This window comes from Coregonus lavaretus (assembly GCF_964263955.1).
Source record: "Coregonus lavaretus genome assembly, chromosome: 11".
NCBI lineage: Eukaryota > Metazoa > Chordata > Actinopteri > Salmoniformes > Salmonidae > Coregonus > Coregonus lavaretus.
This window is the reverse complement of record NC_139998.1, coordinates 8,045,425-8,059,015: the sequence shown is the minus strand read 5'-3', so window position 1 is coordinate 8,059,015 and position 13,591 is coordinate 8,045,425. Positions and strand designations below refer to the sequence as shown.

At 40.3% G+C, this 13,591-nt stretch overlaps 2 protein-coding genes across 2 annotated transcripts; both read left to right on the top strand.

Annotated features, from left to right (window-relative positions):
• Positions 1-4,075: 4,075 nt before the first annotated feature.
• Positions 4,076-5,548, top strand: LOC311137694 (fibroblast growth factor 3-like; the record flags this gene model as incomplete). The annotated part of the gene is made up of 3 exons (XM_084172239.1): positions 4,076-4,355; positions 4,749-4,852; positions 5,189-5,548. The coding sequence occupies 3 exons, from the start codon at positions 4,076-4,078 to the stop codon at positions 5,546-5,548; spliced, it is 744 nt and encodes a 247-aa protein (XP_084028365.1).
• A 4,298-nt stretch (positions 5,549-9,846) lies between these two features.
• Positions 9,847-11,773, top strand: LOC311136746 (fibroblast growth factor 4B-like; the record flags this gene model as incomplete). The annotated part of the gene is made up of 3 exons (XM_084171017.1): positions 9,847-10,147; positions 11,114-11,217; positions 11,597-11,773. The coding sequence occupies 3 exons, from the start codon at positions 9,847-9,849 to the stop codon at positions 11,771-11,773; spliced, it is 582 nt and encodes a 193-aa protein (XP_084027143.1).
• Positions 11,774-13,591: the final 1,818 nt, after the last annotated feature.

Sequence of the window (13,591 nt, the reverse complement as noted above, 5' to 3'; positions counted from 1 at the left end):
GCTATCCGTAAATTAAAAAAAAACAAGAAAATTGTGCCGTCTGGTTTGCTTAATATAAGGAATTTGAAATTATTTATACCTTTACTTTTACTTTTGATACTTAAGTATATTTTAGCAATTACATTTACAAGTATATTTAAAAACAAATTCTTTTAGACTTTTACTCAAGTAGTATTTTTCTGGGTGACTTTCACTTTTACTTCAGTCATGTTCTATTAAGGTATCTTTACATTTACTCAAGTAGGACAAGTTGGTACTTTTTCCACCACTGCCATATAGGGAATAATTGTACATAATCTTTTTAGATATTTGGATCATCTCTGTTTTGGCCAAAGGTGATGACTATATTGTCATGGTCACTTGGTGGAAAATGGAAGCATTTTATGCAAGATGTACACTAATCATTAGATCCAGGGGCAAGGGCCAAAGCTCTATAATAAGATAACAACATTTAATCCTTTAACCCTTGAAGTGTTGTGTTTCCACAGCCTGCCTGCAGCTTATATTCATACATAGGCCATTTCAGAACCATTTATCTCAGGTGATTTCCTACTCCTAGTGATAATTGTCGCTGTACCCTGAGGGTGGTAAGTCTTTTCAGATAGCTAATCTGTGAGGTAGGCAATCTCGATCAATAAGTGTTTATCTCTTGCAATCTGGAACTCATTAAAACAATTAAACTCGCCGTAAACGTTTTGACTTCTCTCTCAAGAATAATCTCCAATGACAGACATCAGTAAAGGAGAAAAATATTGTTTCGTCTGTCATCCAGACTGACCGGATGAATTACACAGAAAAAGAAAGAAATTACATTATTCTCTGTCAAAGACAGACAACCCCTATACAGACCTAGCTCAATAGCCAGAAGGGCTTACAACTCACAACCTTCCAACCCTAAAGCCCAACAACCCTGATTATCATCAACCCTAACCGGGCCCTCAGATCAAAAATACTTCAAAGTGCGTCATCTAACTATACTCTCAGTCCCACCACATCAGACAGACACAGTTACCAGCAAAAACATGAGACGATAGTCCGTTTTTTAGGCCTATGAGACAGATAGCTAAACAGTGGAACAAACTACACAACAGATTTCTCTGGTAAACTGTGTGGCCGACAGGCATTCTATAAAGGGCGGGACAAATTATCGACACAACCCAATGAGTACGCTCTGTGTAGTATGTCATGGGTCTATGGCTTTATGAGCAAGCACTCCACTCTCACATAATGCCAAGGGCATGATAGATATGCAGCTAAACGATGGGGTGCTAATTATCAAGATTGTAACCACAACGCTGTCGAGATGGAAGCAATTTTAGCAGGAGTAATCTGCCGGTTAAACTCAGCAAACTTCAATATTTTACAGTAACTAGGACAGTGTGAAAAAGAATGGAGAGAACATGAAGTCCCAATCTTCTGTGTAGCGTCCAAGTGAGGTGACTGGATAGTACCAATGAGCCTTGAGGTTAGAGAAGCAGGCCAGTAAGCACAGGATCGCCGGTTCAAGTCCCAGGGCTGATGGGACCAATTTGGTGGGAGTGAGCTGCCAACTGAATCTGCCATCAGTATAAATCTGACTGCATCAGAATATCAGGTGCCACCAACTACCATTGTGCCCTTAAGCAAGGCACTTAACCTGCTTCAGGGATGTTGCTCTGCGGCTGATCGTGTGCTGCCTTCTCCTGGTGACCAGGGACAATCATTGTAATACTGGCTTGTGTAACAGATGGGGATCTGTGAACCTCAGCCTGAAGCGTCTCCACTTGCACTGCTGGATAGCTAGCTTTTTCGCGGAGCGACTGGGTACGACTCTTCAGGAGGGTGGTCACGTGTGCTTGCAAGGCAGAGATCCTGTGTTCAAGCCTCAGTATGAGCCGAATCAGGAGGAAGCGGAACTCGCTAACAAAGCAGCATGACGTCCTTTACATTTGCAGTCTATATCGCATCAGTGGCATGTATTCTTGGTCGCCAAGGGAAGCCAGGCTTCCCCAAAACATTTACAATAAAAAAAAATAATAATAACATTAAATAACATATATTTCGTTTCTTTGTGTTTCATAATTTTCCAAGAGGGTGAATGTTTCACACAGGAGAAAGCATCTGAGCGAGCGAAACAACGCCCCTCTGTCTCTCTACGTGTAGGCCATCTAGCTGATACTGTCTGGTCCAAATGAGTATGACATAGTTGCTGCCCGTAGCTTTGAATGCAAGGGAAGCCAGCGAGCATTTGGCCTCCCTTGACCAAAAAAATATCAGCATTGAGCTAAACTGAACGAGCTCAACTGTGAATGGTCCTGGCTTGAAAAATGAATGTGTCAAGGGAAGCCAGCTTGGATTTGGCATCTTTCCTATCGAATCGCTAAGCTAGCTAGCCTAAATTAGCCATGGATGGAGATAGGGATTTGGACTTGTAGTTTTACTTAATTATCCGTACTGGCCAATGATTATAATGGCGATTCTGATCCAACCATTAAATCATACATTGTCGTGCCCCTGGCCTGAGAGGTTTGAAGTTAAATATGTACAGTAGCTAGATGTAGAAGGCTAATGTTAACTAGCTAAAGTTGCCCATGAATGGAAGTTAGGCTAGCAAGCAAGCATTTTAGCCAGGTAGCCTAGGACACCAAAAAAATAAATGTGTGTACTGTATGACAGAGTGATAGACCGTTTCATCAACATGAAAGAGAGGAGGAGGGCATTGGAATTTCTCTACAAGTAGGGTGAGTCAACATGTTTTTCTACTTGCAGGAGCACGCGCGCGCACGCACACGCACACACACACAAACAGAAATCAGAGCCATGGACAGCCACATCATATTTAGTTTATGTTGATTGGACTAAATTGTTTTTGGTATCTTTTAGTTGTCACTGTATTAGACTAAGCAGAGGTGATTTGATGATGTTGAAATATTGAAGTTGAAATGGTGCTGGAATATTGGAGGCAGCTCCTGTTTTCTTTGCAACTTGCGGTAACTCTCTGTGGTTCTAAATCAATAGTTGTTTTGTGGTCCGAAAATGTCGGAAACAACTCGCTTAACCATACTGTCTGTCACATGCAATATGCGTTGTAGACTTCACCTGACAGAGGTTGCTATCCGGTTTTGTAATAAAACAAAGGTGTGGTTGAATTTATTCTGCCACTGTCTTCTTATTGTCTCTGCCTTTAGGCCTATAAATCACGGTCACAAGGCATATGAATTAACATTAAACAACGCTGGCTTCTCCAGTGATTTTACCCACACACCGCTACCGTATCGCATAACCCATAACCCTACTCCATATATCCAGCTCTTCTAAATATAATTGTGTTATTCAGTCAGATGTATTTTGACACTGCAAACAAGCAGACTGACATCAGACATAACATTTACCTATATCTTGTTAGGGGTCTAGCCTATACATTCTTTGTGGGAATACTTGAAACAATATGTATATTTTTTTATCACTATGTCTGCCCTCTAAATAACTTTGTAATGTCTAGCTGTTTAGAATTTGAAACAATTTCTGCCATCTTCGCCACTGATGTCTTCGTTTGAGCTTATTTTCACCAAGTGGCAAAAAATGGAATTGACCAGGGGAATGCTCATGTCGAAACCCAGTGTCTAATTTGGGAATGTCTAATTGGCATTTTGGATCCATCAAAAGTAAAGCTGAGAGGAGAGCTCTGCCCTTAGATTGCTGGCTCGCCCTTTGTGATGCGGCTTCCAGCAATGAGCCTCTGTGTGTAGTGTCATGTCATTGTATCCATCCATAGCCTAGCCTACTGCACTCATAGCTCACACAAAACGGTACCTTGCCTTGCCTCTCTCCTTCTTCGATCACCGATGGGGCTATTGAATGATTCTTATTTTATTTTTGCGCCCAACTTGGACATTCTCTCGTGCGCGCTATATTTGTCAAGACAGGCTGTGTCAATCAATCCGAACTACTGTTTGTAAAAAGTAGATATCTGAAGAGTATCAATTTTATCGCGGTGGATTAATCAATGGACCTAATAAGGCTTCGATGGAAACTATTGAGTCCGATTTTGCCACTCATGGAAAAGGACTAATATACTATTTTCGGCCATGCCATAATGGTTATAATACTGGTTTTGTTATTGTTGAATTTGATGCATCCCAGTCACCAAAAGCCCCGTTCTTCTATGGAGGTTAGGACATCTTCTCCACAGTGTGCGGGTGGGTATCAGAGCTTTAACCCGAGGCAGCGCAGGGATGCTGCGGGGCGTGGAGGAGTGTACGAGCACCTTGGGGGAGCACCGAGACACAGAAAGCTGTACTGTGCCACAAAGTATCACTTACAAATACATCCCAATGGGAAAATAGACGGGACCCTGGAGGAGAATAACCCTTTCAGTGAGTACAATATAACTTACTCTCGTATATTTATGCCTTGTTATATGCTATGCATATACAGTTTATGTTCAGCCACTATATAGGCTATAGTCGAATAAGAATAGCCTATGCAGAAATACTTTTAAAGTAGGCCTAGATAGATCATTATGTTGTTTTTTCTGTTGGTACATTGGAGTGATCAGAAGGCAGCTCTAAATAGTTAAGACAGAAGGATACTGGATGATGTAAAGTGTTACTGAAATCCTTAACTTTTGTTTTGTTGCATCCAATACAACAGTAGTGTCTCTACATTATAATAGCATTGTTATTACATTGCCTTAACATTTGGCATAGCATGAAATGAGAATGAATTAATGTTTTGTTTTTTATCTACTGTATTGTTTTTCCATCCAGGCATATTGGAGATCGCAGCAGTGGATGTGGGAGTGGTGGTGATTAAAGGACTGTTCTCTGGTAGATATCTGGCCATGAACGAAAAAGGAGGACTATATGCATCGGTAAATGTGGCATGATCTCTGAGATCTTTCTCTGTCTGCCTGCCTGCCTGCCTCTCTCTCTCTCTCTCTCTCTCTCTCTCGCTCTCTCTCTCTCTCTCTCTCTCTCTCTCTCTCTCTCTCTCTCTCTCTCTCTCTCTCTCTCTCTCTCTCTCTCTCTCTCTCTCTCTCTCTCTCTCTCTCTCTATCTCTCTCTCTCTCTCTCTCTTTCCCTCTCTCTAATAATTGGATAATTGACTACCATTCCTATTCAGTCTCATTTTAATATAACATAGTCCTAAACTTGGTAAAACTTTCACTGTAATACATTTGGTTTCAACTAAATGTCTATTTTCTCAGGCTGCCTTCAACCAGGAGTGTGAGTTCATGGAGCGGATCCATGAGTTAGGCTACAACACCTACGCTTCCCGCCACTACCAGACAACCACTCCCTCCACCTCAACAGGAAGCAGCAACAGGCAAAGGGCGAGCGCTGAGAGGCTGTGGTATGTGTCAATCAATGGAAAGGGCCGGCCAAAGCGTGGCCTGAAGACTCGCAGGACAGAGAAGGCCTCCCTCTTCCTGCCCAGGGTCCTTGGCCACAAGGACCATGACATGGTTCACCTGTTGTTCAACAGTAGTCTAGGGTACAGACTTACAGGAAAGACAGGGCCAAGGAGACAGAGACATGTTTCTATATCCAGGGAGTTTGATGACTAGTCTCACTTTCCAGGCTCATGGCACTCCACACTACGGCTGTGAAAAGAGCATGACTACCTACCTGGTGACTGAGAGATACCAGCACACCTTTCCCTCCTTTAAACTGGCATAATGATACTGTTTGAATGATGTACAACCTTATATAGAGAATGGATGCATCATGCTGTCTTATGAATAAAGGGGTCAATTTCTTGAATGTATCTTTGTACTGTTATTGTTATCTCACATTATCGGAAATACATGCAGTTAATGTCCGGTATAATTATTGTTGAGGAACATTTCATACAAAGATGGATGCATGCATGCGGATTACCCAAGATTATAATGTACAAAAATGACTTTGTTCTAATAATTGTCCTCTTTGGCTCTGTTGGTAGAGTTTGATGCATTCAATGCCAGGATTGTGGGTTCAGTCCCTGCTGGTGCCACCTATATAAATGCAAGCATGACTGTAAGTCGTTTTGGATAAAATAATCTGCTGAATGATATATATATATAGATAGATATAGATATACAGTGCATTCGGAAAGTATTCAGACCTCTTCGCTTTTTACACATTTTGTTACGTTGCAGCCTTATTCTAAAATTGATTAAATTAAATTTTAACAGGTTTTTAGACATTTTTGCAAATTTAAGAAACAGAAATACCTTATTTACATAAGTATTCAGACCCTTAGCCATGAGACTCGAAATTGAGCTCAGGTGCATCCTGTTTCCATTGATCATCCTTTAGATGTTTCTACAACTTCATTGGAGTCCAGCAGTGGTAAATTCAATTGATTGAACATGATTTGGAAAGGCACACACCTGTCTATATGAGGTCCCACAGTTGACAGTGCATGTCAGAGCAAACACCAAGCCATGAGGTCAAAGGAATTGTCCGTAGAGCTCCGAGACAGGACTGTGTCGAGGCACAGATCTGGGGAAGGGTACCAAAAAATGTCTGCAGCATTGAAGGTCACCAAGAACACAGTGGCCTCCATCATTCTTAAATGGAAGAAGTTTGGAACCACCAAGACTCTTCCTAAAGCTGGCCGCCCAGCCAAACTGAGCAATCGTGGGAGAAGGGCCTTGGTCAGGGAGGTGACCAAGAACCCGATGGTCAAGAACCCGAGATCCTCTGTGGAGATGGGAGAACCTTCCAGTAGGACAACCATCTCTGCAGCACTCCATCAATCAGGCCTTTATGGTAGAGTAGCCAGACGGAAGCCACTCCTCAGTAAAAGGCACATGACATCCCGCTTGGAGTTTGCCAAAAGGCACCTAAAGGACTCAGACCATGAGAAACAAGATTCTCTGGTCTGATGAAACCAAGATTGAACTCTTTGGCCTGAATGCCAAGCGTCACGTCTGCAGGAAAGCTGGCACCATCCCTATGATGAAGCATGGTGGAGGCAGCATCATGCTGTGGGGATGTTTTTCAGTGGCAGGGAAGACTAGTCAGGATCGAGGGAAAGATGAATGGTGCAAAGTACAGAGAGATCCTTGATGAAAACCTGCTCCAGAGCACTTAGGACCTCGAATTGGGGCGTAGGTTCACCTTCCAACAGGACAAAGACCCTAAGCACACAGCCAAGACAACGCAGGAATGGCTTCGGGACAAGTCTCTGAATGTCCTTGAGTGGCCCAGTCAAAGTCCGGACTTGAACCAGACCGAACATCTCTGGAGAGACCTGAAAATAGCTGTGCAGCTATATTTTTTTTATTTATTGCAAAAATATCTAAAAACCTGTTTTTGCTTTGTCATTATGGGGTATTGTGTGTAGATTGATGAGGAAAGAAATACAATTTTATCAATTTTAGAATAAGGCTGTAATGTAACAAAATGTGGAAAAGGTCAAGGGGTCTGAATACTTTCCAAATGCACTGTATATATATAATTTATTGATTTGCCTCCATTACTTGTTTTATCGTAAATACGTTTTCTATGTATTTTTTAATACTGTTTTTTGATCTTTGAAACTCAAGTGTCATTTGTCATGGTATTCTCTATGTATTTTAGCCTACATTTTTTAAAGAATTGTCTTAAAATAACTGTAGTAAATTAATCTATAAAACAATTGACCAGACTGTAAGTGTTGGGATATGCAGTGTTGAGATTTTTCTGAACACAGGGCTACTGCTAGCATGTTGTGTCAGTTATCATTGGGTCCATTAGCATGTGGTCTGTGTGATTTCTGAGTTAAGCATAGGGTTGGGTCTGTTCTGTTTGTAGACACTGCACCCTAGAGGCAGCAAGTCAAACATCTTCTCTCTCTTAAGAGGTTCTGTACACAATAACTTACATTCCATGAGAGCAACATTACTTTTAAAAATAATGATCTAAAACTATTATTCCCCAATGACAACAAAAACATAAAGGCATTTTTTTTGTTGTTGTAATGTTAAAGTAGGAAAGTTGTAGGGCCTGTTAATCTGTTAATCTCAGTGAGGTATTCGCACTTCAAAAACTGAACAAGGACGTCACTGATGCATCACCCTGGCCAGCACAGTGATGTGATGATAACGCAAAACCACATGGCTGAAATGCAGCACCTTGGAGAGCGTCTGAGAACACTTAGGCAGGCCTACATAAGAACACTCTGACGATACTATCCGGAATTCAATAGCCTACCTTAAATTATTATTGTGAAATTGGCTCTTCATTGATACAAAAAGGGGTAGGCTACTGTCAACAAACGCTAGCGAATATTTATGATAATTTATAAATTTTAGGCTACTTGAGAGTGTACAAGTTTAATTTTATTAAATATATTTAAAAAATAAGTATTTAAAATTTCTGCCCAAAATAATAAGGATTGTTTTGAATCCATTGTATTTAGGAGTTCAATTTAATAAAAAATATCATAATTTGAAACATCAAACGAGTGAAGATGCTTATAATTTGAGATTATTTGCCACACAAATTCCCAAAGGATTCGTTTTAGGTATAATTTAACAACAATTAGCCGCATTCTTTCCACCAGTAATTCCCCAGCTTGAAAGAATAGAATAAACTTGTGAGCAGGTGCAAAACTCGCTGCTCCTTGCGCATCACTTGATACCTCTATGTCATCTTGGTTGGTGGTTATGTATTACACTAGCTAAGTGACAATAGGCTTTCCATGGTGTGGATGGTCACACATAGGGTTCAAACCTCGAGCGAACCTTTGATATGGGTGTTTTACTCATGGGTACCTAACTCAGTATTGGCCACCATGGGCCAGAAGTTCAGTCTAATAACGGACATTTTCAACATCCTATGCGTAACGGCTTAGTAGCCTACATTGTGCGTAAGTGCTTGGTACGGTCTACGGGTATTACATTGTGTTCAGTTGATCAGATAGGCAAAAGATAACTGTATCCTATTCCTTTACATCCCTCATCTTCATGGTACAGTAGGAGACTTGGGTTGATAAGGCCACTAACTGTTTTAAGATTAAAAGTTTTTTGCATCAAAATATTAAAAATGTTTTGTTGATATTGTAATCTTGAGATACTTACAAAATTTTAGATTTTGTCTGATGATTATTTTCTGTGCAAGAGAAAGCCCATCCATTATTTTCGGTAGTCTAAAAGTGGAAATTCATATTAAGAAAGCGGTTGATTTCCTTTTATGGATTCATTTATAGCAGTCTCCTGTGCAAAGGTCTGTTAGCGTTTCAGCTTCCTATTCTGCATCCTGCTATACATCATTTATTATATTTCAGTCGATATTGGAGGAAGTTTTAGACAAAGATCTCATGCGTAATCCTCCCTGTCTCCTGGACACATCTTGAGGAGTCAGGAGTTTGTGCGGCGTAAAGACTCAATAGCCTAAATACAGGATGGGCAAACGCTTAATAAAGGCTACATGTGTCAGCTCACACTAAAATTACAGTGGCAACTACTGAGTGCATTGAGATGTTCTGCATGATGCGCCCCGCCACTCCGAGATCAGAGCGCCCAAGGGGAGGTGGTTTTCTGAGTGCCTTTGCGTCGGAGGTAACTAGCGTGCATGTGGATTGAGTTGAGAGCAACCTTTTGTTACAGTAGTAGGCGTGTGATGTAATTTCGGGGCACATATAAGTATCGTCAGGAGAGAAAAGACATGGCTATGTCTTGCAACACGACTGACAATTCACAACTCGAACTAAAAGTAACTCGGAATAGAGTAATTCAGCGGAGCCATTGAAGTAGCCTACAGAAAATACTTCATGCAGACTCAAAAATAAGTTCACTGGATAGCCTAGTGAGGCTCCACAACTTTTCCGTCAAAGTGGGGTTTGGGGAATTGTAAAACAAATTCAAACAAGTGAGATCGCATTGACCACACAGGGATGTCTGTCCACGCGTCCTGGCTACCAGTATCGCTGCTGGTGTGGGGACTGGTCTGCAGCTCAGTGCGCACTGCCCCGTTGGCGGGTAGGCAGAACGGCGCTCTAGAGCGGCATTGGGAAACGCTCTACTCTCGATCACTGGCTCGGAACCCATGGGAAAAGAGAGAAATCACCCGGGATGGTGAATATCTTATGGGCATCAAAAGACTTAGGCGTCTCTACTGCAATGTCGGCATTGGGTTTCATATTCAAGTTTTACCAGACGGAAAGATAACTGGAATACATAACGAAAATAGATACAGTAAGTTCATTTTCATACTTCTATTTAAACCAGCATCTTTGGGCACACTTGTTTGATGCCCCTCTCTTGGTCTGCACACCTGTTTGTGCCATGTGCCACCACTTTGGAACTTCATATTGTGAGATTGGGTTGTGTGAATGGGCACCATGCCAACTTCAACATAATACTGTGTTTAGATTAGGCTACTAGCGAATTGACGTCACGTGTTAGTATTTTTGTCCCATGGCCATGAGGACAGTGGAAGGAGTGTTTTAGCCAAATGTGATTTCGGCTTCTTTGCAAGGCTTTGATTCATGCGCATCATTGAACAATTTTTGCGGTTCTATTTAAAAAAAAAAAAAGGCTTCAGGACATGTTTCTGAAGTGTCAAAAGGAATCACGGATAGTACCAGATCTGAGGGTTTGGACTTGATGATAACTGTTGGCTATCAGTCTATTGGGGTGCAATTGGGTTAGTTATTCTCTACCCACAGTCCAGTATAAAGTCAGGACAATATTTCGACTTTTTTTTCTTCCTTCCTCACACATTAGTCTTGTATTTTGATACATTCCTCCAATAGAATAACAGAGACTTATTGTTATTTTTTATCTTATGAAAACCCATAGACATAACAATTTGGAGTTTTATCAGAACTCCAAACTGCCAGGAACTCATACTGGGAACTTTAGTGAGAGGAAGTCTATATCATATTTAGCCTACTTGACGCTCTGATAAGTTGTCATCTAATACCAAGGGAGGAAAGCATCAATTTCCTTGCAAGATGTTTTAGTAACAGTTTGAAAATAGACCTAAATAGACCTTTGTCTACCACAGTCTTCCTTATCTGCTTCATTTCACATAGACCTGTGTCTACCACCTTATCGACTTTATCTATTTCACAAGACTCGCATAAACAATGGCTCATAAACAACTTTGTTTTGGTGTACAGGATAAACATATCAGTAATATTCTTTATCTCATTTCAGGTCTCCTTGAGATATCACCTGTGGAGAGAGGGGTTGTGACGATCTTTGGCGTCCGAAGTGGTCTGTTTCTGGCCATGAACAGCAAAGGGAAGCTCTATGGCTCTGTAAGTATACATGATATGTTTTCTGGGACGTATTTCTGGGTCACAACATACTTTATTTTATGAAAGGTCCCCACAGCAAAATGATTGTCAATGTCTTGGCATGCCTTTATATGTTTGTAGCTTATGAATGTCATAGTAAGCTACACCACAGGTGCTTTCAATATAAGGTGTATACCTGTCCATTCCCTGAAGTCCATGTACAGTATATGGTATATGAAAGTAAAGTTGAATTGGCCACAAAATCCCAAGTGTTGAGATTGACCTGCGTGATTTGGCCACAGAGGTTCTAGGTCAGCTTCCCTATAGTCTGCTGTACATTGCGTTATTTTAATGTTTCTTAATGTAGACCTTAACCTCTCTTCTCTCATCCCTTCTCTAGGGTCATTACAATGACGAGTGCAAGTTCAAGGAAAGTCTCTTGGCAAATAACTACAATGCTTATGAATCTGCAGCACACCCAGGGATGTATATTGGACTGAGTAAGACTGGCAAAACCAAAAAAGGAAACAGAGTAACACCAGCAATGACAGTGACACACTTCTTACCGAGGATCTGAATGATTCCAGAGAGACTGTGCCTTCAACAGAGGGTAGAGGAGAGAGTGGAAACAATGCACTTTCTAATGTTTTCTAGGGTGTGATATTTAAATTGTTTATTTATGATTCCTGAGAATGTTATATTTTGGGAAAGTGGAATAACGTAAAAAGGGAACATGAATAATGATACAATTGTTTTTGTTTGGAATCTATGGAATGTGTGCTGCTATAAGTGTCTTGAGATGAGTTAATTTTTTTTAAACGTAAAATGGATTTTGCACTGTTTTTAAGTATTGTTGTTCAGCAATGGTTGTGCAGTAAGTGTTCTCATCTTACTTGTATTACTTTGAAAGAAATTGGGGACCCAAGTTTGTCAGAGTTGTGTCTCAGCATTTAAAAAAATACATTGATGGTAAAGGTCCAAACCATTCAAAGTTAATTACTGGTCCCATGATTAGTAATTTATTAGTTGATACAATGACAATTGGGACTTACAAAAACTAAACAACACAGAAATGGGTTTCTGCATTGAATTTGTTTAACAAAATGTATGGTCTTGGTCAGAGTTGTGTGTGTTATTGCAGTATTTCTATGTAAGAAAGACCACTTGTTCTTTTTTCATTCCTAATTGGTTTAGCTTTTTACTACCTCAGTATGGACGAGCAAGCTCTAGGGATTGTGTTGTTGTTTGTTCTGTGTCTTCTACAGTATGTTGTTCTGTCATCTTTCTGAGCATGACATATGACGTTGCCACACTTCTGTGCTTTACAAGTTACAACTTAGCCTACACTGTATACCACTGTAGTGTGTGGTTAGGGTTAAAGTTAACTCTGGTCCAGGGTTGAACTATATTTTTGTTGTATGCATGTATGGTAAAACCTCTTTCATAAATAGTACATGCAGCGTACAAATGACTGGACCCTTCTCTACTCTGGCATTAGTGAAGGTACTAGATTATCAGTCATTTATGACAATTCTACGTTCTTATGTTTTCTGTATTTCAAATATACGTCTTGTTGTAATCAATTCCTGATATGTGGTTTTGGAAATATATCCTTGTGAACTGACTTCCCTTGCAGTTGTCAATAGTAAGAACCCATATTAGCTTTGGGAGTATGTTGATATTTCTGTTTTTTAATCATGCAAACTAAACCAAGAAGAATGTCCTTTCTTGCTGGCACAGAGGATGCAGAAAATGAACATGTAAACGGAAAACTGAAACTAGATGTGTTTCTTACTGTATTCATTCATATTATCCCTTGTGATATCCTGCAATCAGTTCAACATTATATTATGTACCCTGTTATGCATTTCATGTGTATCAAAATTATGTCTGTAGTTTTATACAGGTCCTGTTCAACATTGTGGTGTATGTGCTGTGCACATTAAAATAACTTAAAGAAAGTAAATAAATTCTGTTCTGCAGCATAAACTATGTAGTGTGGATTGCTTTCTTCCAGAAAGGAGTGCATTGAAGAGTGGAAACGTCTTGATCAACATCAATCTAATATTCTATATATTCTATAACTAGTACTAAAGTTAAACAACAGACGTGTCTGTGGATAATGCCACAATTTCTTGTTAAAATCTATATAAAATATAAACATATCACAGATAATTTGTCCACACTAATGACCCACAGCACTTTCAGAAATGTAGAAAGCCTTTTCAAGTACTGATTGGTGCAATACATAGCCTGGGGGACATAGGCCTATCAGACGGTCCCATAACAAGGAAGTGTTACGCAGTGTGCTCTGAATGATGACTCACATGGATACAGTTCATACTTCAAACTATGACGCTTCAGTCAGTTACACTAAATAATGGGGTTCCCCAAC